General features: G+C 39.5%; 1 protein-coding gene across 4 annotated transcripts in view; it reads left to right on the top strand.

Moving 5' to 3' along the window:
- TBL1X (transducin beta like 1 X-linked) overlaps window positions 1–26,740 on the top strand; it is a 192,717-nt gene that overhangs the window by 154,706 nt on the left and 11,271 nt on the right. For all 4 annotated transcript variants that reach the window (XM_074535990.1, XM_074535989.1, XM_074535991.1 and 1 more), the window contains 7 exons: window positions 1,468–1,613; window positions 4,423–4,672; window positions 11,148–11,280; window positions 18,102–18,243; window positions 21,025–21,088; window positions 21,190–21,287; window positions 22,775–22,835. In XM_074535990.1, the coding sequence (XP_074392091.1) occupies window positions 1,468–1,613; window positions 4,423–4,672; window positions 11,148–11,280; window positions 18,102–18,243; window positions 21,025–21,088; window positions 21,190–21,287; window positions 22,775–22,835 (894 nt within the window). The remainder of the gene's footprint in view (window positions 1–1,467; window positions 1,614–4,422; window positions 4,673–11,147; window positions 11,281–18,101; window positions 18,244–21,024; window positions 21,089–21,189; window positions 21,288–22,774; window positions 22,836–26,740) is intronic.

Here is a 26,740-nt window from a genome sequence, read left to right on the forward strand (position 1 = left end):
TGTCCAAATCATCCCCCAAAACTGGGAGAGTGCCAGGAAGGAAAATTAGGGTGGGAGGGGAGAGAGTGGAAGCTGTTAGCAGGAAAAAGAGAAAAGCAGCAGCAAAATAAATTGCGTAGGGGGAGGGGGAGAATCAGAGAAATACATACCTTGGTTTCAAATGTGGGAGGCATTCTGTTTCTGAGCTTGTTTTTGCTAGCTATCTGTGTTAATAATTGAGCTAGCTGGGAAAAGCATCTTGAAAAGAGAGAAAGAAAGCACTACTGTCAAGCGAGCCCAAAATCACATCCCAGCCTGCACACAATTGGACATTGCAGTGATATAGGGGAAATCCCTTAACGGACAGAACTATAAATGACACTGGTGTTGACAAGGGGAAGAGGCACAGCTATATTTAACGGAAGTATTTTCATTTGAAAGCTTCTTTCTTTGTCTTTTTTGGGGGGGTTTGTTGTTTGTTGTTTTTTCTTGTCTAGCTGGTGGAGACGATGAGAGCTCTTCCTGTTTGAGGCAGTGCATGGGTGGTTTCCCCAAGGCTTTTATGTTAGATTAATGCTCTGGAGACAGTGTGATGATAAATGGGTTCCTACAGTTATATCTACATCCTGTTCCCCCTCCCACAGCTGCCCCTCTGTACAGTCTCTCTGCAGCGCTCGCCTCCATACCCAGCAACAGTTCTGAGCAGCTTCAGACAGAATTTAAGGCAGCACTCTTTAAAATTTGTCTGCCAAAATTCTTTAATTTTTAGTGCTGTCGCCTTCATTGCCACTTACTTACGCAGACAATGACAAAAATGAAACAGGGAAGAGAGAGACTTCTGGCTGAAGTACAGGCCACCTCAGCTTGTCATCTGCTGTGTGGCAGATCCCAGTTAATTACTTTTGCTATTGCTGTTTACATACAGAAAATAGGTTTACAGAGATGGCCTTTCTGTGGTTTCACGTTTCAACAGCAGTGCTCTGCCCATCATATTGTACTAAGCAATAAATGAGCAGAGTATTGGAAATCTTTTTGCTGGTATAAGGGAATGGCTCCTCTGTGTCAGCTGCATCTATGCCTTGATTTTATACAACTTGCACGCTAGTAGGGATTTAAGTGTGCAGCTTCACAAACACCCAGCACTGAAATTCAGCAAGGGAAATGGAGATTTGAGGCACTTTTTTTAGCTGGACCTGCCCTTGTGGCAATTGCTGGTGTTTACATGTTCTAGGGGGCTGCATTTCGGTTAGTGCAGTTATTTTTCTGTGCATGCATTTCTATTTCTGTATGGCTTGCCCTGTGTGTGGGGGAGGGAGGGGGATGGGCAGGCTGAGGTTGACCTCCCCAGCTCCGAGCAGCCAGCCCACACCCTCCTGCTTACACGGCAGCGTCTCTTAGATCTCAAGACAGAATTATTTTTAGACCGTGAAGGTGTATCTGACTGGTGCATTTAGATTTCATATCATGGCTTCCTTTTCCTGCTCTCAGGTTTCTCCCACTCGGCCTTTACCTTCGGTATCGAGAGCCACATCAGCCAGTCCAACATCAACGGAACACTAGTGCCACCTGCTGCACTCATCTCCATCCTCCAGAAGGGGCTCCAGTATGTGGAGGCCGAGATCAGCATCAACGAAGTAAGTGCCACTGCTGTCAGCTGCCACTGCTGCCACCAAACCACCACACGCTGGGATGTGCCAAGCAGGACACCCCAGCAGCCCCAGTACTAGCCACTGCCCATCTTCTCCTCAGCTGGTTTCATTTTATTCCTCATACTTTGCCCCATCCCGGCAGAGAGCCAGAAAGCTCTGAGATGGAAACGTGTTCCTGGCTTTTCAGCTGTGGCAGGGAGGCGTTCTCTGCGCTGCTTACTTGGTGTTTCATGGTGTTTCTGCTACCCCAGCCAACAAATCCAGGGTGTACAGGTTCTTCCAGCAAACAAGAAAACGTGCCTGTGCTTACAGCCTTGCGTTTTCAAGGTCATAGCAGAATTTGGCAGGAAGAACCTGCAGCATGGGTTAAAACATCCCTCCCTGACACCTCCTAGCAGGCAGCACTGTTCACAAGCCATGAGAAGCCTGATCAAAAATCCACAGAGGTCACTGGAGAGTGATTTCAGTGACTTTGGCCTAGATCATATGAGATGAGGCATCATGTACATGGTGAAACAGGTGCATGTAAATTCTCAATGTGGCTGGGGTGCAGGTTTTCTGTAGATATTGTATGAACAGCCACAGACTGTCTCTGTTCTCCTTGAGCTGCCAGTGGAAACAAAGAGGGGATGTGGGAAAAGCCAGTGGTTTTGCCCTTCCAACCTTAAAGACGAGGTGCTTTGAGGGGGAATGAAGCCTGACAGATAAGCAAGTGCTGCATTACAAGATTTTTATGATAGATATTTCTGGTTGACAAACATCGGAAATAAAAATTAATACAGAGAAGCTACTGCTTTTTCCTCTACACCTGAATGTAGCATGTGAACAGCATGGGTGAGAACAAAGGAATATAAAATAGAGAAAAGGCTGTGTTGTTTGCAATGTGTAGTTTGGAAACTCTTTTGGTTTTATTCAAACATTCTGTGTGTATTTTCTTCTCGTGACTCAATACCATGTATAAGATTTGTATATGTGTTATTTTGTAGATGGGGCAATAACATTTGACATTCACGCCAAGCTGCACTTTGATGCAGTTGTAATAACAAACCAGTGTTAGGAAGCTGTCTTAATTTGCTGCTACTTAACATTTTGCCCCATGCCTGAAATTGGAGCTACACAGTTAAAAAGTTCCAGCTCTGAAGCACTTAGGTCAAATTGTAGGGTCCTGCATTACCCAGCTTCAACACTTTCTCTAAAATGAGAGAATAATCTGAAAATATTCCTGTTGTCACCATTAAGATTTATTTATGTTGCTCTCTCACCATGGTTTGAGTCAAGTTGAACAGGGCCCTGAGCATGATCTAGTGGAAGGTATCCCTGTCACAGCAGGGATGTTGGAACTGTATGGCCTTTAAGGTCCTTTCCAACCCAACCCAAGCCATTTTCTGATCCTGTTCTAATAGATACTGTTAAGTATGTTGCAGCAAAGCAAAGGCCATTCTTGCTACATCTGAATCCCAGGAAGGGCTACCATAGATGCTTCCCTATGTGTTACTTTTCTGTGTGTATTACTTAGGAGTGACAAGTAATCAGTGAGTCTATAAAGTAGTGTGTATAAAATTATTGTTTGTGATCTATTAAAGGGCAGTCATGTAAGTAGTCCAGTGAACACATTTACAGATGAAAATGTAAGATGTCAGGATCTGTTGGTAAATATTTTGTTTCTTGTGTAGCAAGAATTTGAGTCAAGATTCAAATAAATTTTGGCAGACACATAAAAAAATGTTGAGCAGAAGAGATTATGGTTTCTTCTCTAATGACTGTCTCCTCCTTTTTCTTCCCCATGAGGAAACAAATATGTATGATCTTAATATTGTAATTATAAGGGGTAATGCAACAACTAGGTCAGCAGAAACATACCAGTCAGGCAAGCAGCTGTTTTTCTAAATTAATTGTTCCCACCTATGGAAGATTATATTGTTTATCAGCTACATCATCTGTCTGTATCCTATTCTTACTTGCTCTTTCTCAAGAGCAAATCTTTCACCAACAGATCATTATTATTTCAAAGAATTAAAGGGGGGTTGCCAAAGATTGCCAAAATTGCACTTTACAAGGACTACTACAATCTTTCCCCTATATTTAAGATAATAGGAGAGTGAAAGTGAAGAAAAGCTAAGTCAATATAGTCTGTATTAAGTCTTCAACAGCCCCTAAAAGTTTACTCAATTGGTTGTTGAAGCTGAAGTTTAATTTACAGAAATCAAAATGAAAGTCATAACTATTATTAATAATATAGTGGAATAAAAGAAAAATAATGGTAAGGCTGTCTTGTATGATCAGCTACAACTGGTGGTGCTGGGTTGAAAAACACTGCGTAAGAAACCACTGAATTTATGCATACATCATATTTTGGCTGAGGTTCATTATACATCATCTGCTTCCATTCCATCCCAATGCTCCCACAAGTGTAGGAAACAAACAGTTTAACCAAAGCCTGTTTGCCTTTGTCATGGCTTTAGCCATGACTTTGTTTTTTCAAACAGAAAACAAAGTGAAACTTTTTGTCATTGGTCAGACGTATTTTTTAATACAGCTTAACTCCTTTTGCATCTATAAAGCATTTATATGGTAGAACTTCCTATAAAATTCCAACAAATTACTTTTTGACCAATCAGATTTCTGAGTGGACCATGAGTGCTACCATCACAGATCTGAGAGAGAGGCAGTCCTTAGTCCTGTGGCCCTGTTGGTTCAGTCAAAGTGCAGTATTTTCACACGGGCTCATTTTGTGATTCTTTGCCGCCTGAAGATCCTAACCCTGGGATTTCCCTTGTGCTCGTTCTCCCTGCAGGATGGTACAGTATTTGATGGCAGGCCTATAGAGTCCCTGTCTCTGATAGACGCGGTGATGCCTGATGTCGTCCAGACGCGGCAGCAAGCGTTCCGAGAGAAGCTCGCGCAGCAGCAGGCCAGCGCCGCAGCAGCCGCGGCGGCCACGGCGGCCACAGCGGGAGCCACGACGACTGCTGTTTCCCAGCAGAACACACCAAAGAACGGAGAAGCCACTGTGAATGGAGAGGAGAATGGGGCACATGCAATAAGTAAGCCAACATGCAGCTGCCTGCCATCACTGGGCTGTTTGTGTTTCAATAATGTTCTTATACTTAGTTACGGCATGGGATGCAAGGTGTGCTTTCTGCATGGTGGTAGAATTAAGGGCAATCATTCCAGGGCATGTTGATTAAAAATGATGTTTCATATCACAGGGCTGTGTTTATCTAACAACCTGAAAACTTCAGATATGTTCAGAATCGCAAGTTGAAGACAAAATCAAGAGGTGGAGCTGTATACTCTCACCTTGGAGCAGGCTACCCAGACTTTACTATGAGCCTTCTAGATGCTTTTAGATATTGGATAAAAACTGGGCTATAGCCAAAGCTTGTCATTTTGGCCAGGCTGGGAGAGAGATGGGTTGAGAGGCTGGGACCTTGTCTTGGTTTGAAAGACAGATATCTGCCAAGGGAATCAGGAACCTCCCTTGGAATGGAGAATATGGCCCCCTTGCCTCCAAATTATTATGACTTTGAAATTAAGGGGCTTTCAGGCAAAGATATAGGAAAAAGAGTAACAGTTGTTTCCTGGTATGTATAACATACAGGCAAAACAACCAACCACTCTGGCAGCAGCAGCAGACAGACCCACAGACCTGGTGACATTTCTCTCAGCTGTCAGGCGCTTTCCCTGTGGGTGCAGTTCCCGGCACGGCCGACAGGGGCGCTCCGGGCCGGGCAGGGCAGGGCGGGTGCGATGGCTCCCCCGCTCCTGCAGGGGCCGAGCTCAGCCACCTCTCCACACGGTGATGGCAGCTGACAGAAGGGATGGGAAAAGGGACCTGCTTTACAAACCCACAGGAGCAGTAGCTCCCTGTTCCTCTTTGGAGAGCAAAATGAGCTATTGCAGGAACCTTGGAAGCAGCAAGGGTAGGAGAAGACAGCAGGAGACAGAGCCTCACAGTGGTGGTGAATTCTCCCCGCAGCGATCTTGGCCTGTTTCCCTTCTTATGCAGACAAATGAGAGAGAGCGAGGAACTGCACTCAGCCCCTTCCCCCAGCCCAAATCTCCTGCTATTTCTGCAGGTCCAAGAGAAACCACCCAGCTAATAGAGTAGCCAGCCACACCCATCCCCTGTATTGTGGCAACTTCGTTTGTCTCTCTTGAGTGCCTGTTATTGTTGTCCCTTTGGGACACGTGGGAGAAAATTCCCTGAGAGAAAGAAAACAAAAGGAGTAATCCTAACCTCCAACAGCCCTACAAGCCCTATCTGTGTAATTGTTGTGTGAGCAGTGCATAGCTGTCCTTGTGCAGTAGCTGTCCTGTGATTATCCATAGCCTTGGCATGGTCCATGGCCCAGTTTGGCATGTTCCAGCTTCCATTTGTGTAGGGTGTGGCCAAGCACAGGAGCATCCCTATCCTTAGTGTCATGGTCATTAACCCAGTTTGGACTGTACCAGCTGTCCATTCCCAAACAGCATTGCCAAGCACATGTGCCAAGGACCATTCCCAGCCAACTGCTTGGAAGCAGCCAACCTGTCTTGAAAACATAGAGCAAAATTGTTCCTTGGCCTTTTATTTAATAGCATGTGCTTATTCATAAATTCAGTGCAAGTATCAATTTCAAGGTCCCACCTTCCTGAGATTTCCTTAGTCTTTGGGAACAGTTGGTTCTCAAGAGTGCTGAATTCACCTTTGTTCATGAGTGACTAAGGAACACTGCACTTATATATTAATATCATCCAAAGTCAGACATTTCCAGCATGGAGTGGGTCCTACCTGCTTGTGTAACCAGATCCTGATGCCTGTGCTAACACTGTGGGGCAGATGGATTACTGGTTCTGGTTTCTGTGTGCAAGGCCCATTGCATACTGGCTGAGTTCTGAAACCAGCCCTTACTGCCCAGTTGTCTTACAAGAAAACTCCAGAGGAACATGCATGGCAGGTTTTGTAGGAAGTCCTAACAGCTCTTTGGCTTAGACAAGGTCAGGACTATAGTCATGTAACAGATTTTATTAGTTCTGCAATGTAGATAAAGTTATCAGTTTCCACCTTCTCTTTGATCTGAATAGATTCCTGTGCGGGTCAGTGAGAAAACTTTCAAAACCGGTTTTCCTTCAGAGAATTCCAGTTAGACAGGGTTTTTCCCCCAGTAAAACTGCACTTATTTAAATAACATTTTTATTTGAGAAAGCAAATGTAAGAAAGATCTGAACATTTTTAAAATATAATCTGTTCTCAAACTATGGATTGCGTATGTTTTACTTTCAACTAACCTTCTGCTTTGAAACCTTAATAATTTTATATGTGAAGAGGTACACACTGAAATTAAAGTATTGTTAAATGTATCAAATGCTGACATTTTGTTTGTTGACACATCTTCAGCTGATCTGTGAAAATTTTAGGGGAATGTCTTGCTGTCTCAGGGCCTGAAAAAACCAAATTCTTAAGGTAGAAAACTGATCCATCAGTTCATCACTAAAAGAGAACCACTCAGATATATTTCCTTCTGATCCAAAAAGATATACCTACTTTTGTATTAACAAAAGGAAAGCCTTAAAGATCAGTTCATGTTTACAGCCACACCGTAAGCCTTGATGTCTCAAATCTGACATTTTCTAATTTAAAAAAAAAAATTCTCACAGCTGTATTTAATAGGGGGATTTTCACAAACAGTTGCAGATCTTTTCTTGGAGTATTGAGAAGGACTTTTCCTGGGAGAAAGAAATAATCATGAGTAGAAAAGACTGCTAATATGAAAGCTGTGAGAAACTTCCCAAACCTTAATTTTTACTGTTGTTGTATTCCACAGACCTGGCATATATTGGCAGAGGTTTAAACAATGTGCTAGTCCTTAGTCATAACCTGGAAGTCACCCAAATACCAGGCTCTCAAAAAAGGTGGAATGGGTGGAGCGGGAGGAAGAGATGTCTTTGAGAAATTACCTAGTTTGCACTTATTCTGGGATGAAGTTCTCCCTGACACTCTTAAGTCTTTCCAAAAAGGTTTTAAAATATTTAATATTATATGATAAGTTTTTGTATGTAGCATTACCAATACAATATGATAGATTTAAGAAAGAGAGGAGACAGAAAACAATAACAATAGTTTGAGGTGCAGATTCAAATACTGAATAAAAAAAGTTGCTGCCTTTTCTTGTTGCTTCCCAAGTAATGTTCTCAGTTTTAAGTCACTTCAAATGTTACAGGAAAAAATAAAAGTCAGCATGTAGAAATGGAGCCAAACTTTGGATTGTTTTCCAGCACAAATATTTTTAGTGTAATTTGTTTCGTTATATTTGGAAGGATTGGCTTAGGTTTATAAAAAATAAAGCTCTGGAAAGAGGAGTAAGCTGTGTTCCTTTATTAAAACTACAGCCATAAAGAACAAATTTAGTGAAAGGCCTCTTGAATATTTAAGTAAAAAGAAAAAAAGAAAAAATGTATTTCCTGAAAAAAGACAGGGTTAGCACTCACAAGATCTTAAAAATATCTATTTTTTTCCTTGGAGGAAATAGTTAGTATTACTTACCAGTAAGTAAGTAATACTTTTTCCTTTTAGACTAAAAAAAAACCCCTCAATCTTAATACTTTGGGGTAATATGACTTCTAATTTCCAGTTGTTTGAGATTTTCAATACATTTGAGGAAAAGAATTATAATGTAGACTATTATCAAAGATGCCCTGGCCTTTAGAAAATGTTTTGTGTTAACATTTGGACAGAGTCCTTCCCTATGTGACCTGCAGACTTCGGTTCTTCACCTGAGGCTCTGCTGCAGTTAGCAGAAATGCCTTCTCTTTCAGAGAACCCCTCCAGGGCAATTTTGTGCAAATAAGATCCTAACTGAAAGCTTTCTGCTTGGAAGGTACTTCAGAACAAAAGAGGCCTGTTCTTGATGGTTACTGCATCTCTCTTACCTATCCATTCTCATTCCCCATGCACACATTGCAGCTGCACCCATAGGAAAGCCAAATTTCCAGGTGAGACCAGGGCTCCCAAGAGCTGGTGCTGGGTGAGGAACTTGTCACACTTGAGAGGATTCCCGTTTGTGCTCAGGGGTTTCTGCTTTTTGTTGTTACCATTATCATATCAGTCATATCCTGCAAGTGTCTGTGTGAATCTGGTAAGAGCCTGAGGCAGTATCACAGAGGCATCAACTGTCCTGTTTGTTCAATGGGGCATTTTAAGTTTACTGCTGAACAGTAACACTCTGAATATGGATGTTCCTGACTACTGATGCAAGTAGGAAAAAAACACATAAAATGTGAACAGTGGCAAATTATTTTTAAAGGCTTCTCATCCTTCCCTCTGTTTTCTCATAAACCACCAAAACTGTTCTGTAAAAATCATTACTGGAAGATACAATACAAAATAATTCTGCAGGTATTTCATTCTCCCAGAGGCCAGTTGGTCTTGCATGTACTAATCCAGGTATCAGCTAATCAAGGTTTCTTTTTAACAGCATGACTATTCGTGGGGGTTTTCCACAGTAGTTAATAGCATTCAAAGTGTGTGTCTAGGTTTTTCCATTTGGCCACATACAAACGAAAAATATTCCTGAGTATCAGATAGGTTTGCTCTGATAGCTCCTCTTGACTGTGGAACCTTGGAGAAATGCTGCTCCCCAGCTGTCATTTGGTTTTAATGGAGAGTGTAAAGCAGCCCCGCCCTTGGAGCCAGGCAGGTGACAGTAGGATCCTGTATTGTAAGCATAGCATCTCATTTAAATTTTTCAAATTAAAGTGCTTGAAACATCTTGATTTACCCCCAGCTTCCAGCTCACACTGTGAAGAGGACACAGATGAATGCATAGCCATTGTCATGCTGCTACTTTTCTCTTGAAAATATGCTTTAAGTGTGGTGAATCTGTGCTGTGCTGAGCAATAAAGGATTGTGAGTTCTAGGCTTGTATCTTCTGATGGGTTTTAACACTCTTCAGTGCCTGACTGCTTGGAATCAAAGATCCCAGCTGTTGGTGTCAGGCTAAATCTTGAGTATTGGTGTATCTCAGCAGTACTCAGTTTAGTAGTCATACACAGAGAATTGCCAAGGACAATGCTTAACATAAGAACTCAGCCTAGGTATGGATTTTACAAATAGGCATTTCCAGTATTCATGCAGCAAGTCTGTAGGTAATGAGTGTAGCTAAAATATAGATATTTTTCATTAGAAATAAGCTGTCAAACTTCTGTTAGTTGTTTCCTGATTTTAATACTTGATTCTGTATAACTCATCTAGATTCAATTCCATCTGTGGTGTAGATGTGGCACAGACATAGTTTTAGGGGGCTAGCCAAATATGCAGTGAGAAGTGCTATTTGTGTGACTCAGCATAAGTTAGGCAGAGCCAAACCAGGTGTGTGAGAGCCCAGGTAAGGGGGAAATCTGGAGATCTTCCTCCTGATGGCACTTGTGCAGTGTCACAGTCTTTTTCACCAGCTGATGGGCAATAGCTTAGCAGAGCTGAAGTATCAGGACAGATGGCTGATTTTAAATGCCGTAAACATGCAGCAATAATGGAGCATAATTATTCTACTTGCAAACCTATGGATCTTCATATGTGATTGGAGAATGACTAACTGAAAGACTTAACCCAGAGAGAGAACTTGCGTTTTGATCAGTCAGAGCTGATCAGCTGGCCAAAACATTGGTTGGGTAACAGGAGGCTGCCAGCTATGTGCTCTTGGATGTGCTTTCTGCAAAATGGGCCACACTTGTGTGCAGAGTAGCATCTGGTGTCTGCTGTTTCAGTGTGTCACCTGTCCTTGGATGGTGTCATGTTTGCAGAGAATAATAATCTTGTAATGCTGCCAGGAAGTGTGTCCAGAGCTTAATGAGGAAGATTTATACAGAAGCAGAGGAAGCCTGGAGTAAAAATATGGTTCATGATGCAAGTTGGAATGAATTGTTGTTACTAAGAGAAATCCATCATTTTAAATTCACTTTTCTTGCTTAAGACAATAAAGGATTTTTATAAAAGCGATGAGTCTAAAGAACTGCAGGGTTACAGCACACAGATTAAGTAGATCTATGACTCATTTAGTACCTTTGTATGTATTATGATATCCTTGAGAAGGTGATCATTCACCATTGCCCTGATGTGCTCCAGGAATGAAGCCCCTCCTCAGTATATTTTTTGTCTGTGAGTAGCAGAGATATTACCTATAGGAGACTGTGTAATAAAATATAAATGCTTTCTGTTATTTTAAAAAATTATTGTAATAAATCTGCAAGTCATTTTTAATGAGGCCAGCTTCAAAAGAAAAACTACACTGAACTAAATCCTGAGTATTTGGGGGATGAAAAGCTATACAGAATGTTTTGGAAAGCTCTGCATTTTGGGGAAATGTCATAAATTTGAATGGCTGAAGAGAAGCAAATAGAGTAATAGTGTCAGTGACACAGCACAGTATTAATTTTGGTGTATATGCTGCTGTAAGCTTCAGGCCTTGGGAAGGTAGCATGAATTTAAAACAGACCTAACTTCATCTTGTAAACTATTAATTCTGATATATCTCCTTCCAGATAATCATTCAAAGCCAATGGAAATTGACGGGGATGTTGAAATTCCTCCTAACAAAGCAACAGTCCTTCGGGGCCATGAATCAGAAGTGTTCATCTGTGCCTGGAACCCTGTCAGTGACCTGCTAGCATCTGGGTAAGACAGACAGTGACTCAAACCAGCTCCTGCAATTAGAGAATATTTAGAGATGCAAGAACTTGCAAATGGATTTGGGATGTGAATGAGTGTTTCCTGGGGTGTTTTATCAGCCTGCAGCAGTGTTTTTTTTCAGCAGTACCATACCTGTATAACTGCTAAATAGTTATAAGGTGATGACAAATATGAAGAATTTGTACATTTAAGATGTAAATTCTGTGGCCCTAAATACACACAAATTTTTAGAAATATTTTTTAATCATTCTGGATAATTTCTCAGAATATTTGGAGATCATGCAGTCTACTGCTCTTAGTTATTGGTTCACACTGGGGTCTCAGAAAGTCATTGGCATCCACTGGGTTTTTTCAAAAGTGTGGAGATAGGTGTGCTTCAGACTGGACCTAAGTTTGTTCAGTGAGCTGAGCAGTAAGCAGTGGTTTAAGGGAGTGTTGTGCTTTAGTGTCATTGGAAGAGAGCCCAGTTTATCCTCTGCAGGACTGCTCTGCAATGACCACCAGAGCATCCTGAGTGGGATGATCAGGAGACTGACTTACAAAAGCATTTCTGATCCAAACAAAATCACAGCTGTAAACATACCCCAGGAGCTGTATGCAGGCACTGGGGGAACCCTGTTCATGCTTAAAGTTAAACCTTAACATGAAGACTAGATTTAAGAAATCTAACTGAGAACATGGAGTAAAGCTGGTCATAGTTTGAGGAGATAAATCAGAGTTACTTATCAGTATTAGGATACTTTCCTCACAAGGACGAGGAGAGTCCTTATTTTATTTCTCGCTTTTTTACAAGATTATCAGAATAGTTCTTCTTACTTAATTCATTTAGTATATGAAAACAAGGAATTACAGTATAAATAGAAAAGAAAAATAGAATAAATTCTGTGTTGGATGAATAGCAGAGATCTCCAAGAGAGTGAAGATAGAAATTTCAAAAAAATAATTTCAGACAAACTGGGATTTTGGGAACCAGAATCCTGCTGAGTATGCTTTTTTTTTTTTTTAATATCTAGGTCTGATACTACTTTTATTATCTGTAGTACTTATATCTTCATTTATCAATTTTAAGCAAGTGAGTGCTTGCCACAGTGGACTGCTTCCCTAGGATCCCTGGTGCGCAGTCCTAGTGTGCTAATTTAAATGGTGGAGCATTTCATAAACCAAAGTATGTGTTGCAATGTGTGTTTAACTTTGCCTCAGGGTGCTGAGCATTGGTGGATGGATGCCTGGATTGTGATATCTTACAGGTAAACCTGGAGGATGATAATCAGAACTATTAGTCAGGTACCTGAGCCAGAGGAATACCCTCTCACTAGCCATTCCATTAAGCTTTGCCCTTCAGTGTAAGAGGCCTTTTGTAATGAGCTTTGCGAGTGACCGTGGAGGCACATAAATACACATGTGGTTACAAAGTACAATCATGTGCTTTAGCAGACTAATAGCAGTGCAGTGACAATGCAAATAATTTAAATCCATGTGCATCTCAGTCAGATTTTAGCCTGCTTGTAAGAAATGAGGTAGGGTTGCAGCTGGAATTGGGGTAACAGCAGCCAGTGCCTGGTGAAGCTGAGTGACTGAAATGGCAAAGAATGCCCAGAAGAAAGTGAAACTGAAGGAAGAGAGCTGAGTGAGTGATTATGCCACTGCACAAAGAAGCCTTTGTCTGGTGTAATAATAGCGCAAGCTTTTATCTACAGGTGAACTCCATGTTACAGCACCAGTTAAACAAGGGAGAGAAATTCCCTGAGATCCACAGTATTCTGCAGCTCTGTTTGCCCTTTATAAAGTAATGATTTAAAAAAGAACACTGCAGTTAGTCTGATGTGTGAGTGTCAGATTGTTAGATTCTGTAACAGCCATGTTGTGCTGCCCAGTCAATACTTTTCTTTGAGTTTCCCATCTGCTTGATTGTACCCATCTAAAAAATACACTTCAAAACCTAGCTATTAAATACAGAAAAAGATAACAGATTTGTTTTGTTTATAAAGTGACTAATTGAATCTCAGTTAATGACAAAGTATTTTCCTGATGCCTTGTTACACAGGCAATAGATTTTTCTAACAACTAGCAGCAGCAGTTTAGACAGCAACCTGATGTAATCCTCAACTAAAAGAATAATGCAGGTTCAGAACCTAATCTGAAGCAAGCTGTTTGAAAGAAATGTAGAATGAATTACCCAAAACTAGAGCACTGGTTTCCAGATTTAGTGACTATCCCACTGAGAGAAAGGGATTTTGATGTTTAATGTCATATCTACTCAGTTGCTGTTTTCCTAGAGTGTGAAAACTAGCACAGTAATATATACTCTTCAGGCTTTGCAAACAGCTATTGCAAAATAAAACAGAGAGACAGGAATTTCTCTGATCAAATAGCTAGAAAAATATATTCTGCAGCTGCTCTTCCCCCTCCACCACACACATAACCCTTAAAGCTGAGGATGGGGGAGACTAGAAATACCAGTAAAGGCTATCAAAGGCGTGACTGTCACCAGATGCCTATGAAAAGAATGCTTAGATGTTATGAACAGAAGCATTATAATAATAGAGTGAAGTGTGTGCATACAGACATGGGAGATGATTAACTGCACTTTATGAAGGAAGTCAACATTCCAAAGCAAATAATTGCATAGAGTGTTTTGGACAGGTGAAGAAATACCCAAAAAAATAGGTGCTTGGTTAAATCTCAATATTTGGTCATTCCCAGCCATAAACCCAAAGGCTGATATCTTCCACTAGTTATCTTTCAATATCTTAAGTTTTAATTTCATGACACATTTAAATTGTTGCAGATGGTTATGTTCCCTGTGTAGTGCAGAAATCCATTAGAGCTGCATCCACATTAGTAAAGTAACTGTGCCTGGGAATATTGCTGGGCACTGAGGCCAGCTGGCACAGAATGGCTGCTGTCTCTGCTAGCAAACGGCCCTGGCTGCCAAGCAAACTGCACATGGGAATCATCTCTGGACATTGTAACCACCAAGCCATGCCCAGGAGTTATTCAGAGAGAACATCAGAGACCAAGCAAGAGTGCTAATTAAAACAAGCCAAACTCTGGCCAGGGAATAACCTGTCAGTTTGCTTGCACAGGTCACCATGGTCCAGTGAGGCAGAGTTCTGAACGTGCTTGAATTTCCCAGTGTGGAAGTGGATGGACTGTGAATGTCAAGGCTGCTAGAGCCTTGAACTCCAAAAGCTTTTTCAGTTCAACTTAGGATGTTTTTGTCCTTGTGTTCCACTGCTGCTTCCAAAAGTGTTCTGTTCTGTGACATCCAGCCATGCCCTTCAAGTAATTCACACAGCCATGAAGCAGAGGGACCTGGCCTCAGTCCCAAAACCAGCAGTAGGTTTCTTTGCTTATCAGCTGATCTGTGGCAGCCTCTCTCACACAGAGAGGCTGTGACTTATCTCTTCCAAACCACTCTGTGCACCTTTTGCTCTCCCTGTTCAGCAAAGTAATTATCCATAAAAGCTGCTGTCTGAGATATTTCAGCTCTTGCTGTGTCTCTCAGAAGCAAGAGAAGATGTTTCCAGGCTATCTGCTGTCATCATTTCTGGATTTTATATATTCAGTACTTCAGGCTACTGCACTCCTCATATCACTGGTTTAGGATCCACTGTAAATTACCTTTCAGAATAATCCTTTTGACTTACCAGGCTGAGGGTGTTAATTTCAGACATCACTTCTCAGTGTCAGTGCCAGATACTAATTCTGCTAACTCTAAGTGCTTATTTGTTAGCAGGGGACTATTTGGACTGGTTTCCTCAGTGCATCAAATCCATGAATGCAAAATGGTCAGCTCTTGGGGGAGGTCGACTTGAATAACCTCTAGCAGAGAATAATGTTGTAGAATCAGTGGGGCAGAGATCTTATTCAGGACACCTGTGAGGCACTTCCCTCTACTAACTGCCTAGGAGGAGTAAGCACTTAGTTTAAGAAACCAGCTTTATTAAGGAAATGTTAGATGTCAAAATAAAAATGAGGAATTTCCTTCCCATAGTTCTTTCAATAATATATTTTAAAATAAAAAAATAAAACCTCTAACCTGTTGGAGCCAGAAGTATTAAATACACATTAGCTATATTGCATCTCATAATAACAGTGATTCAAAGTCTTGTAGCTGAAGATTAGAAATACCAAGGTTCAACAACCATCTTGCAAAATTCTTTACCCAGCTGCAGCACTTAAAACCTCTGTGCTTCCAGTTACGGAATGGTAATTTTATATGTCACAAATTACATTCCACAAACATTTCTCCACCTTGATTCGTGAACATACTGGGGCAGGAGAGCATGAAATAAAATCCTTTCAGAGCTAGCCTTCCTAAAATTTGGCAGTACTCTTCCACAGGGCAGAGGAGTATACCTATTACTCAAGTGTTCGTGACTTGCATGTTGGAATGAGCTGCTTTATCATGTAGATAGAAATGCTTCTGTGGGCAAAGGAGATTAAATATCTTTCTGAATTGTGCTTGAACTGTGCTTCTCTAATAAGGCAGGGTTCACTGAATCATTCACCAGAAATCAGAATACTTTCCAGAGCATTCTCTGGACTCTTTTTTTTTTATCCCCAGCAACAAAAGGGAAGACACACAAATACCCTTGCTGCACACTGGTAGACTTATAAAGCCTCTCTGCAGGGACACATAATAGCTTATGTGGCTTTGGGAGAAGAAAAGGGAAAAAACAAAATTAAAATACTGGAAAATAAGATTGCCTAGGCCTTGCCAGAAAACTGACTAAATAAAAGTGTTGAAAAACAAAACATAACCCTTTTAGAACTAGCAAATAGGATATTGCTTTTGATGGCCGAGTGACTGAGTACTTTATTCACAGGGTGCAATAACAAACTGAATTATTACAATGAATGCAGGATGGTCCTGCAGTTGTATATAGGAGAGAAGCCAGCTCTGAAGGAATTTCCTACTTAGCATGTTAACCAATGGAGCAGTCCTTTAAAGATCTATGTTCCCATCATTGTTAATTACCACAGTTTAAAATGTTTCTTAACTTCTGAGTCTCATGATTAACCTGGTTAATTTTCTAGCCAACATATGCAAAAATGTCAATTTTCCAGACCTCTGAAGAAATAAGGATGCATATTACAGTCACAGCGGTGTGGTGGCAAAAATTACCCTGATCTGAATTATTTCTTAATCACTAATGTGAAAGATATGTCTCAGAAATAAAGAGTGGCTTTACAGGAGTAGCTGGGTTCAAAACCCTGGCCAGCCATCACATCTCAGCTTGGCAGAAAATGTTCACAGGAGACGGGGCTCATTCCCCAGGAGCTCAGAGCTCCTGATACAGGCAGAGAGGTGTTTGCTTTTGCAGTTGAAATATTTGTATAAAATTAGGCTAAATTATTAGTAAAATAATACCCAGAGATCAATGGAGTTCGATAATTGCTTGGTCAATATTTGCATTTGAAGACATGTCAAGTGTTGAAAGTTTGCCTGGTATTCTTAGTATCAATAATTAAAATGTTTTACTAGTAGACCAAAAGAAAATTTAGTATTCTATTGTGATGGATTTCTTTTTCAGTAAAACATAGCTTATCAAAGCAAAAATGGGTCACAGGTGGATCCATTCCTTCAAAAATGGATCTTTGAAGAAAGACTTTTTCTCCTTGGTAGTGCATAGGAAAGAAAGTTTTTTGTCATTACTTTAAAGAAAAGGAAAATCTAACACATCAGATGTATCAACAATGAAATTTCATCTATACTGTATGAATTCTTGCAAGTATTGTTGCTAACTCCACTCCAAGCTTCTACTTAACTGCATGTAAATAAAAATTGCTTTCTAGACAAAACAAGCAATCCAGGAAACTTGGTTTTGGTTGTTGTTGTTGTTTCAAAAATGTAAGGAAAGGAGATGTGAAAAAAAATCCCAGTAAACTTTTAAAGTGGAATGTCTTCCACTCCATGGCAAATTTATCTCAGAACCTCAGAGACATTTTTCAGTAGAATAAAGATTTATGGAAATTCAAAATACATATATTATTTACAAGTAGATAATGCTGAGCTCTTCCTTCTCAAAACCTTTTCTAAGCAAAATCAGGGTTTCAGCCTGTGTTAAAAACACCTCTGTAGAGAATAGTTGTTCTAAAAAATAGATCAAAATCCTGATGCTGCCTCGGTCTTGTTCTATCGTGGCAGTGCTTATTTTGCATTTTTTCAGACAGTATGATGTAAGCACCAAGCTACAGACAGTTACTGTAAGTTGCCCCAGAGTAACTCAGTTATGGTGATGCCAGCTTTAGGTATGTAGTGCAAAATGTAGACAGGAGTTTACATGTTTTTAGATAGAACTTACCAGAATAAACAAAATTATTATGACAGGTATAATTTAAATATGTGTTAGCATTTTTAGAAAAGTACACAAAGAGTTGGAAATAAAATTTACTTCTTAAAGGCTTGTAATGCCCTGATCTATTCAGCAGGTTTAGGGAAGGGTGGTTGGATCTATTCTGGGCAGTGCACAGGAGAAACATCAAAATTCTCAGGAGGTTCAAAACAACTTCTACTTGCAAAATCTGGAACATTTCAATAGAATAGGGCCCTCCCGTGGGTGAGCTTCTGCTAATTCCAGCACCAAAGCCTTAGACCTGTGCTTTGCACAGAGCCAGGAGGTTCCCAGCAGCCCTGTGCAGTCAGACGGTCCCGTTACAGTCCAGGCCAGCAGCTCTTGTTCCTCCCATCTCCTGCAAGGCTGTCATGTTGTCTCAATGAAAACAGAAATACAGGCTTCTACACTGTTTGCTGGGTCAACATGAGGAGTTTTCCACTTATTTGCATAATTGCTTTGTAGATCCGGAGACTCCACGGCCAGGATATGGAATCTCAACGAGAACAGCAACAGCGGCTCCACTCAGCTGGTTTTGAGGCACTGCATAAGAGAGGGAGGACATGATGTCCCCAGCAATAAGGATGTGACTTCATTGGACTGGAATGTAAGCTAACTTCTAAGACTCTGCATGGTTTTTAACTGTCTAAATTTAATTCCAAGCCAATTACAGTTTCTTTTCCATATCTTTCATATCTGAGGTGACCAGAAGCGCTGTCCTAACCTACTGACCTCTTGTTTCAAATACTCATAGCAGGCTGAACTTTCTCCTACATGCTGTAATTTTCCAGGACTGTTGCCATCTTCGAGCTTAACAATGATATATCTCTATTTTAGGAGCATGGGTAAAAATAAACTTGGTTAGCTTTAAGAACCAAGATTAAACAAACAATCTATGTAATACTGAAGCCTCATTAATAATGTATTTGCATCTCATAGATACTTTATTTTGGCATGTAAGGAGATAAAAGCACCAGTGAAGCTTTTTCTGAGGTTGGACTCCAGCTTCTCTCATTTGAATTATGCTGTGCACAGCAAAATCTGTTCACATTATTTTCTTTGTCTTGGTAGGAGCATGTGTAGTTATTCTGTCCTTACCTTCTGGATGAAACTGTTTTGTCTGATCCCTTTTTTACATTCATCCTGCAAAACCTCCTATCTTAGATAATGTGCTTATGCACAAAGAATACTGAAGTAAGCAGAGAGGACAGGTATTGTTGAGAATCCCCAGTCTCTGGGCAGTGCCTTTGGACAGCTCTAATTGTTGCCAAAAAAACTTACAAGATCCTACAGAAAACTTAATTACTTCAAGGTAATTTTCATTCTGCCTGTTTTGCTGATACTAGTACAGACAGAGTGATCACATTAGTCTTGTTTTCATAGGAAAACAGATTAATTAAGTACCAGAAGGGATTTTCAGCAGTTATGTAGAGTCTCAGTTGCTGGCCAGAGATCAAGTTTCGATTAATCTTTACTGCAGTGTTGTCCTTCAGGTGAGCTAAGTTTCTAGCTAGGTTTCTAGTTTACTCTGTCCTTCAGGTTTCACAGAGTAAAAGATAAGGCCACTGCACAAGTCACCTTTCCCCTGTGTATTTTATATATTTGCACAATGGAAGAAGTTGGTGAATAGTACAGAAAGTAGAGGTGGGTCAAGGAAGCAAATAAAACTCAAGCTTATGTTCATTACTTGTTTCCTGTGGATATTAGAGTGAAGAAACATAGTTGTGAAAAAAATTGCTTCTAGGAGTAAGAAAAGAGAAATTGTAAGAGGAAAATATGCAATGACTGCAGAACAGTTAGGAGAAAATTTGTCCAAAACATAGGGCATCCTCTAGTATTTCCTGTAGTAGTTTCTTACCTTCCAGACTTCGTTGGTACTTCCCTTGTATTGTACTAGTACTTGAGGTAGGGAAATGTTCCTAATTCAAATACTTCAAGTGCTTCCAAGTTACTTTGAATTTCCCAAAGAATGTGAATTACCAGCAAAAAATTTAGATAAACTGTATGTCTAATTTCCTGAGCTTTTCTTTTTTCTCTTTTTGCCCTTTATCACCTTTCTTCTTATCACTGGTCCAGAGAAGTGTGCATCACAGTAAGCTTCACTTAGCTTATGATATTTTCCTCCCTACATTATTATATATTTAAGTTAAATTTAAAAATGCTCTGAGTCAGTGTTTTTGGAGGATTGGAGTGGGCATATGTTTTAAAGGATTATTTCATGCTTTTTTCTAATTTTCTATTCATCAAGCTAGAAATGCCATCTGCCTTTATAGTTTATTTAGAACCACAATATTAATCATATTTCCCTGTGAAATCTTCACACTGGTGGTATTGAATTAGTTCTTCTCTGGTTTGTGTGACTTACATGTCATAAAGGTTATAGGAAAGGTTATTTCTGGAGGTCATATTCAGATCATGCCCTTTGATACCATGGGTAGGATTCACCTCCTGTAAGTTTAACCATCTAAACTCACCCTGAGTCAGCAGAAACAGAGACACATGCCTTCATATTGAACTGGGCATAATCTAAAGCAAACGAGTTCATGAGTTACACTTCAGAGTTGTGGTGACAGGATGCTGTTAGTAATGGAGGGCACTCCTGAACTAACTCCCAACTTCTGCATGTCTGCAGATAAATGGGATGAATCTCACTCTTAATCCAGGTGCTGAAATGTTGAAAAACTAAATACTCTGTTTCAACAGTGATGGCAAACTTCTGTTTTAATTATTCTGGCCTAATCACACCAGCTTCACTGGCTGCACAGGACATATCCCGTGAGAAGGGTTCCTTCCAGAATACATGTGATCTGCTGATCAGATTCATGGGCTTTTTTCCTGCTGGTTGGGGCCCATGAATCTGTTTCTTCATCATGGTACTGTGCCCATGAGCACATGTGGGTCTGTGTTTAGACAAGTAGAAAGCAATTCCTTGGTGGTGGATAACATTTGAGGTGTCCACCCTGAGTGTATGTGGCTTAGGGCTTTCTTTCAAGTAGAGGTGCCTGAATTTCACTGAACTGGGATTTAGTCTGGTTTAGGTCATCTGTTGATGTTTGGTAGGTCCTTTATGTCTAAGAAGTAGTATCTGTTTGTTAAGTGGAAGAAGCCCACAGAACTTGTTCTATCTTGTTTTCTTTTTCTAATCTTTTTGATTAAATGTCTCATATCTGGTGGTATAGGCTAGTATTTCACTGTATGTTAGAGGATTTTATTTCCTCTGTGCTGTCTGAAGTAATAACCTTTAGTTCAAATCATAGCATAATCTGTCCCAATGAGTGGACTCAAAATCATAAATCACAATTAGCAAACCTTTAAAAAGAAAGAAGAAGGTTGGTTGAAACAGACTTTATCTCATAGCCAACTTTGCCATTTTTATATATTCCAACAGAGTGATGGAACACTATTGGCTACAGGCTCATATGATGGTTTTGCAAGAATATGGACAGAAGATGGTAAGTCAAACATTTATTGTTCTTTAGGCATCAAACAGCAGTGAGCTGTAATTTGACCAATTTATAAAGAAATTGTAATAATAACCTGTTCTTTATTCCAGGTAACCTTGCAAGCACCTTAGGTCAACATAAAGGTCCAATATTTGCCCTGAAATGGAACAAAAAGGGGAATTATATTTTAAGTGCTGGTGTTGATAAAGTGAGTTTTAAAAATACATTATTCTAACATATAAGTGTGCTGATGAGTGTGCTTGTGCTGCTGAATTCCTTAAGATTAGTTTCTTCTTCTCCAGGCACCCTCGAGAGTTTACATTTCTTTAATATATTTTAGTGCATGTTGATTACATTTTTGAGGCTGCATGAATGTATACTATTTTCATAGAAAATGTTTAACTTTTTAAAAAATGTGTGAAATTGTTATCTGGAGTGTGTTTCTGTTACAGAAGGAATAGTTTCCAGTACTTATATTTGTAGTTTTATCAGCTGTTTACAGGAAGAAAGGGATCTTAAACATACCCCACCTTTTAGCTCATCTAATTGTTGAAACACTTATTTGAATAAAATGTATATGACTTCCTCTAGAAATATGCAAAAAAATATGGTTCTGACTGAAAATCAAGCAAAACACAGTAGTTACAGCTAAGTGCACTTTAGAGATTAAAATGAACAGCTGACTGATGATCCATTAAAACTGAAACTGGAAAGTACACAGCATTCATCTTGCCTAACTTTCAGTGTCTAAAAATTAGATGCATATGTCATCCTTGGCTTCCTGTACAGAATTCAGAGAGAAAAATGTCACTTCCAAGGATAAGCTGCATGGCCTGTGTTCCAGTGAGATGCACTGACAGTGCTTCTCTCCAGCAGCTGGCAGAGGGGAGCTCAGCTGAGATTTGTACTTTGTAAGCTCAGTGAGTCCCTATATTTTCATAACCTTGTGAAAATGGAAGCTTTAATACTGGCTTATATTCAGCTGATCTTCCAACTGTAATTCCATTACTCTGGCAAACTTACATTCTCAATAAAAGCAGCATTTCTTTAGGTGATCCATTATCAGCAAGATGATGCATCCCTAATTTATTTTCTGGACATATATACTCCCAATAAATTGATAATTCTCTCAAGAGATGGTATTGAGCTCTGCAGGGGACACACTCACATGTGCTGTGGGTATGGATTAAACCTGTAGTAAGCCAATTACACCTGAGTCTGTCCCACCTCAGTGGCAGGAAGTGCTGTGTACTCTGCTGATAGAAAAACATTTCACTTATTGCCTTGTTACAAATGGGGTTCAGCATCATTTTGAAATAGAATGCAACTTGCATCTTTTGAAAAGGGAAACAGTGTTCTTTAAAGATCATAACTGAAACTTTTTTTTCAATATGCTTATTAAAAATGTATAGTGTTGTCTTCTAACATTATTCAGATAGAGTATGCTCATTCTTCACAGTTATATTGCTTCTTTTGTAGGCATGATACTTCTTTATCTACACTTAGATTATTATTCTGTAATACCTAGAAGTAATTTCTGGTTTTCCCACTGTTAAGCACGCAAGGCTCTCTGTAGTCAATAATTTTATCAGTTCATCATTTAGAATTGCTACTTAGTGAGGGTGCTATTTGGGTTTTTTTCTCTGAGCTGAACAACCACTAATCTTTTTTTTTCCACCCTTTATTTGGATGCAGACAACAATAATTTGGGATGCTCACACAGGAGAAGCTAAACAGCAATTTCCTTTCCATTCAGGTACTTTTCATGTAACTCTTGTTAGGAAAATGAAATGCAGTTTTCAATTCTGTCAATGTACTTTATCCATATCTGCCACAGAAAAGTTTCAATCAAGTTTTTTTGTGCTTTAACTATCCTGAATATCATGGCTTGTTGGTTTATTCTCATTTCACAAAGACACAGTTCTGTGAAAATCAGCTTTGAAAGCTGATTTTAGGAGAGGACTTGTACACCAGCCATGTCTACCTAACTGAGCAATCCTGTTGTTATCTATGTGCTTGAATAATACCAGGTGGGGATTCATGAAGAGAATTTTCAGTGGAGGTGTCTGGGATCTTTTCAATTTTCTCTGCTCCTGTTTCAGTGAAGCTGATTTGAGGCAGAAGCAGGCAGATCTCTCATGCACCTTTCATTCACCACTGCACTCACAAAGGTCCTCAGAATTTATTAGCTCTTAATTTTAACTTGAATTTCTTCAATATTTGCTTTCTCTGATTATTGGAAATCAGTTGCCAGCCTTGAGTTTCAAAACCTTGTTGCTCCAAAATGCTATTAGGATGGTCACTTGTAGAACTGTTTTAAGAGGACAGGAGATGTCACAGATACTAAATAATCTTGAATAACAGACAGTCATTGACAAAATCTGAAATTCACCTGAGACCAGACTTGTAAGGTGATGGCTGAATTCATGAACCAAAGTGGCTACATTTGCATAGTGAAGAATTTTAAGGGGTATAGTAAAACTGTGTTTAAAACCATGAGAACATTCTGGATTCTGATGTTTGAGGTGTAACTAATCCATTTTTAAATACAACAAGCTTTCACAATGGTGTTTAAAAACACATTTCAATACTAATTTTAAAACATTATTTTGCACATGCTTTTCAACTCAAATTGTTCTTATTCTCACATTTACACTGATGTGAATAATATCCAGTAGCAATCTAAATGGTTATTCAGCAGTAGACAAAAAGTGTGTCCATGGGCACAGCAAATCCATACTCTGCATTTTTGTCACTCGTCTCTCTTTTATTAATGCAGCTGTTGGTTTAGAGGAGTTGGTGTCTGCTGACAGATTTTCTCACTGTGGCATTTATTTATCTACCATAACAGCAAACTGTGCACATAGAGTGATTTAGTTAATGAGATATTAATCCTCTGATCCCTAACTAGTAATCTAAGTAGTTGTGGATTCAGAGCTTGGTTGCCCCTTCAGAATCATGTTCACTGACACATAAGCTGTCTTAGCAGTGATGTGCATCAAGGACAAATCACCCCATCCCTTCTTAGCAAGTTGAAAGCTCAGCTGTATCTACCAATGCAATATGTCCTTGTGCATGAAAAGATTTTTTAAAAAATTCTTGCTGCACATACTGTATATCTTTGGAACATGAGACACAACTGAAATGTAGATATGGAGAAGCTAATATTTTTAATTTTTTTTCACTCTTTCTTATATGTTTTCATAAGGAAGTAAAGCAGTTATTGAGGAAATGCTGTTGAGGAAATTTTTGGTTGGAGAAAGCATGTATCCTTCAAAACCTTCTTAAAATCAGCCAGACTCTCTATTCACTTTGTTCTCACAAGTCTAAAGCCACAAACCTCACCTTGTCCTCTTTGCATCACCAGGACAAACTAACAGCAAATTCCTTTCCATATCTGGAATCTGAAAACCTTGTCTACAGTAGGATTAAAGGTGGATTTTAACAATTAAAAGTCTAGTCTAGGCAGGATACACCTCCTTTAACATATACTTCTTTGAAGTCTGGAGGTAGATGACCTGAAAAAACATAAGGTTTTTATACTGTCTGCTTCTTTGTAACAACTGGTTTAGTTTACATCACATGGACAAAACTGTCATCCTAAAATATTTGAGGAAAAGGTTCTTTGTCTGGGTGTTGAAGGCCTCCATGTTATTGGTGTTGCCATGTAATTTTTAAGATTTTTGTTCAAAATATGTAACTATGCAGATAAGTAGCTTCTAGGGTTTCGTTATTTTTTGCAAAAGTATGAATCATCATGGGGCATTCGATCAAAATACATATTCACTAAACTTATTTCTTTAAAAAGGAGCTAAGTAATTCAGTTTTGACATTTACTGATTGACACAGACTGATGTCTAGGCTTGCAGGAGCAAGTTGTTAAATAGACACCAAAAGAGGTATTTGTGTGGCCAGTTCTAACCATCTAGTTGTGTAGTGACAGGACAAGGGGTGAAAGGATTCAAACTGAAAGACAGAAGGTTTAGATTAGATATCAGGAAGAAATTCTGTACTGGGAGGGTGGTGAGGCACAGGATCAGGCTGCCCAGAGAAGCCCAGGTTGGATGGAGCTCTGATGATCTGGTCTAATAAAAGGTGTTCCTGTCCACATCAGGGGGCTGGAACTGGGTGTTCTTTAGGGTCCCTTCCAACCTAACCCATTCTATAATTCTGTGATCTAAGTGCTCTGAATCACACTTAAATTCGTTCTGAAAAAGGCTAAAATGCCAGATAATTATTGTAACACTTCCATTTATGGTTTTAATTTTAGCTGTATTTTTTAAGGATTTATGCTGCTTCTATTATGATATATTATGATATTCTAATTGTTTCTATGCAATTGGCTCGTATCCTGTGGTTTTGGAAATACTTTGGCAATTTGATTATTTGCATCAGGAACCATGTTTGTTTGATTTTTTTCAAACCTTTTTATGTAGTTACATATCCAGTAAAGATATGACTGAGTACACCAATAAATGAATCAGTATTAATTATCAGCACTTTATGATTCAAATTATGCTGCAATGTAAATCCATAGCTTTAGGTGCCAGTAGCTCTCTGAAAATTAGTTTTTGACTCATACATCTCATACTAGGTATTAGCCCTGAAGGCATATTGCTATTAATGATGATTTTTTTTTTTTTTGCTTTGAAATAGTAATACAAAGCTTGTAGCATAAAAAGAAAGGCAAACAGGCAGTTAAAGAAAGATCTTTGATTGTTTCCTAATCCTCATTCATGTTCATTGGAAAACTCAAAAGCAGTCTGCTTTCCTCACACATTTTTCCTTTATATTTCTGCAAGGTAGTAATTCCTTATCTGTCATAGAGAATTATTGAGCTTTTTCATTAATACTGAAAAAAGCTCTTTCTATGAAACAGTGTCAGCCCTTCATTCTCATTTAGGGAGCTACCTGATGACTCAGATGGTGATAGGGATCTATTTTGTTTTGTAGTTCATAAAAATTATAATAGGAAAAACATATTTAAATGTAACAGGCTTGTCAGAACAGATATCTTTTCACCTCTGTATTACCAAAGTATCTTTCTAAACACGTTTGAGTAAGGAATTTCTTGGTTTCATTTTAAGGACAAATTTGCATTATATCTTTGCCAGGAAGAGATCCAACTTTGTTTCCTATATGCTGGTCTCATTCCAGCACATTTGCTTCTCACAAGAGTGTGAATGAAGATTTCTCTATTTTAGCAAGTCTTATGTCATCCTCTGGAGGGCAGCTAAACTCTATCCTGAGGGAAAAAGCCTGAGCAGCAATCATAGAAATACAAGCAGGCAGTTTGTCAGGAGCTTCCTCCTGCTCCTGCTTGCACTCTGCACTGACATGCTGGGAGAGTTGTTGGGGATTTGTTCCCATTCTTTTGCAAAGTGTGTGTATGTGTGTGTGTTGCACACATGCACATGCTCACGTGCTCTCCATGCACAGAGTTTTGTTAGGTCAGTGCTAGTTAATGCCAAACCCTCTACAGAAACCCTTCCTTTCGTTTCAGATGAGGCTGATCAATGTACCTGCCTAAAACCAGTCCCCAAGCAAATTAAACTGAATTTTAGTCTTATTAATCCATGTGCCTGCACAGAATGATAGGTTTGTATAAAGGGTGCATAAAGCTCTAGTGCAAAGGGACACAGCCACCTGCTCCTCCACCTT

The sequence above is a fragment of the Zonotrichia albicollis genome, chromosome 2 (assembly GCF_047830755.1).
Source record: "Zonotrichia albicollis isolate bZonAlb1 chromosome 2, bZonAlb1.hap1, whole genome shotgun sequence".
Lineage (NCBI taxonomy): Eukaryota > Metazoa > Chordata > Aves > Passeriformes > Passerellidae > Zonotrichia > Zonotrichia albicollis.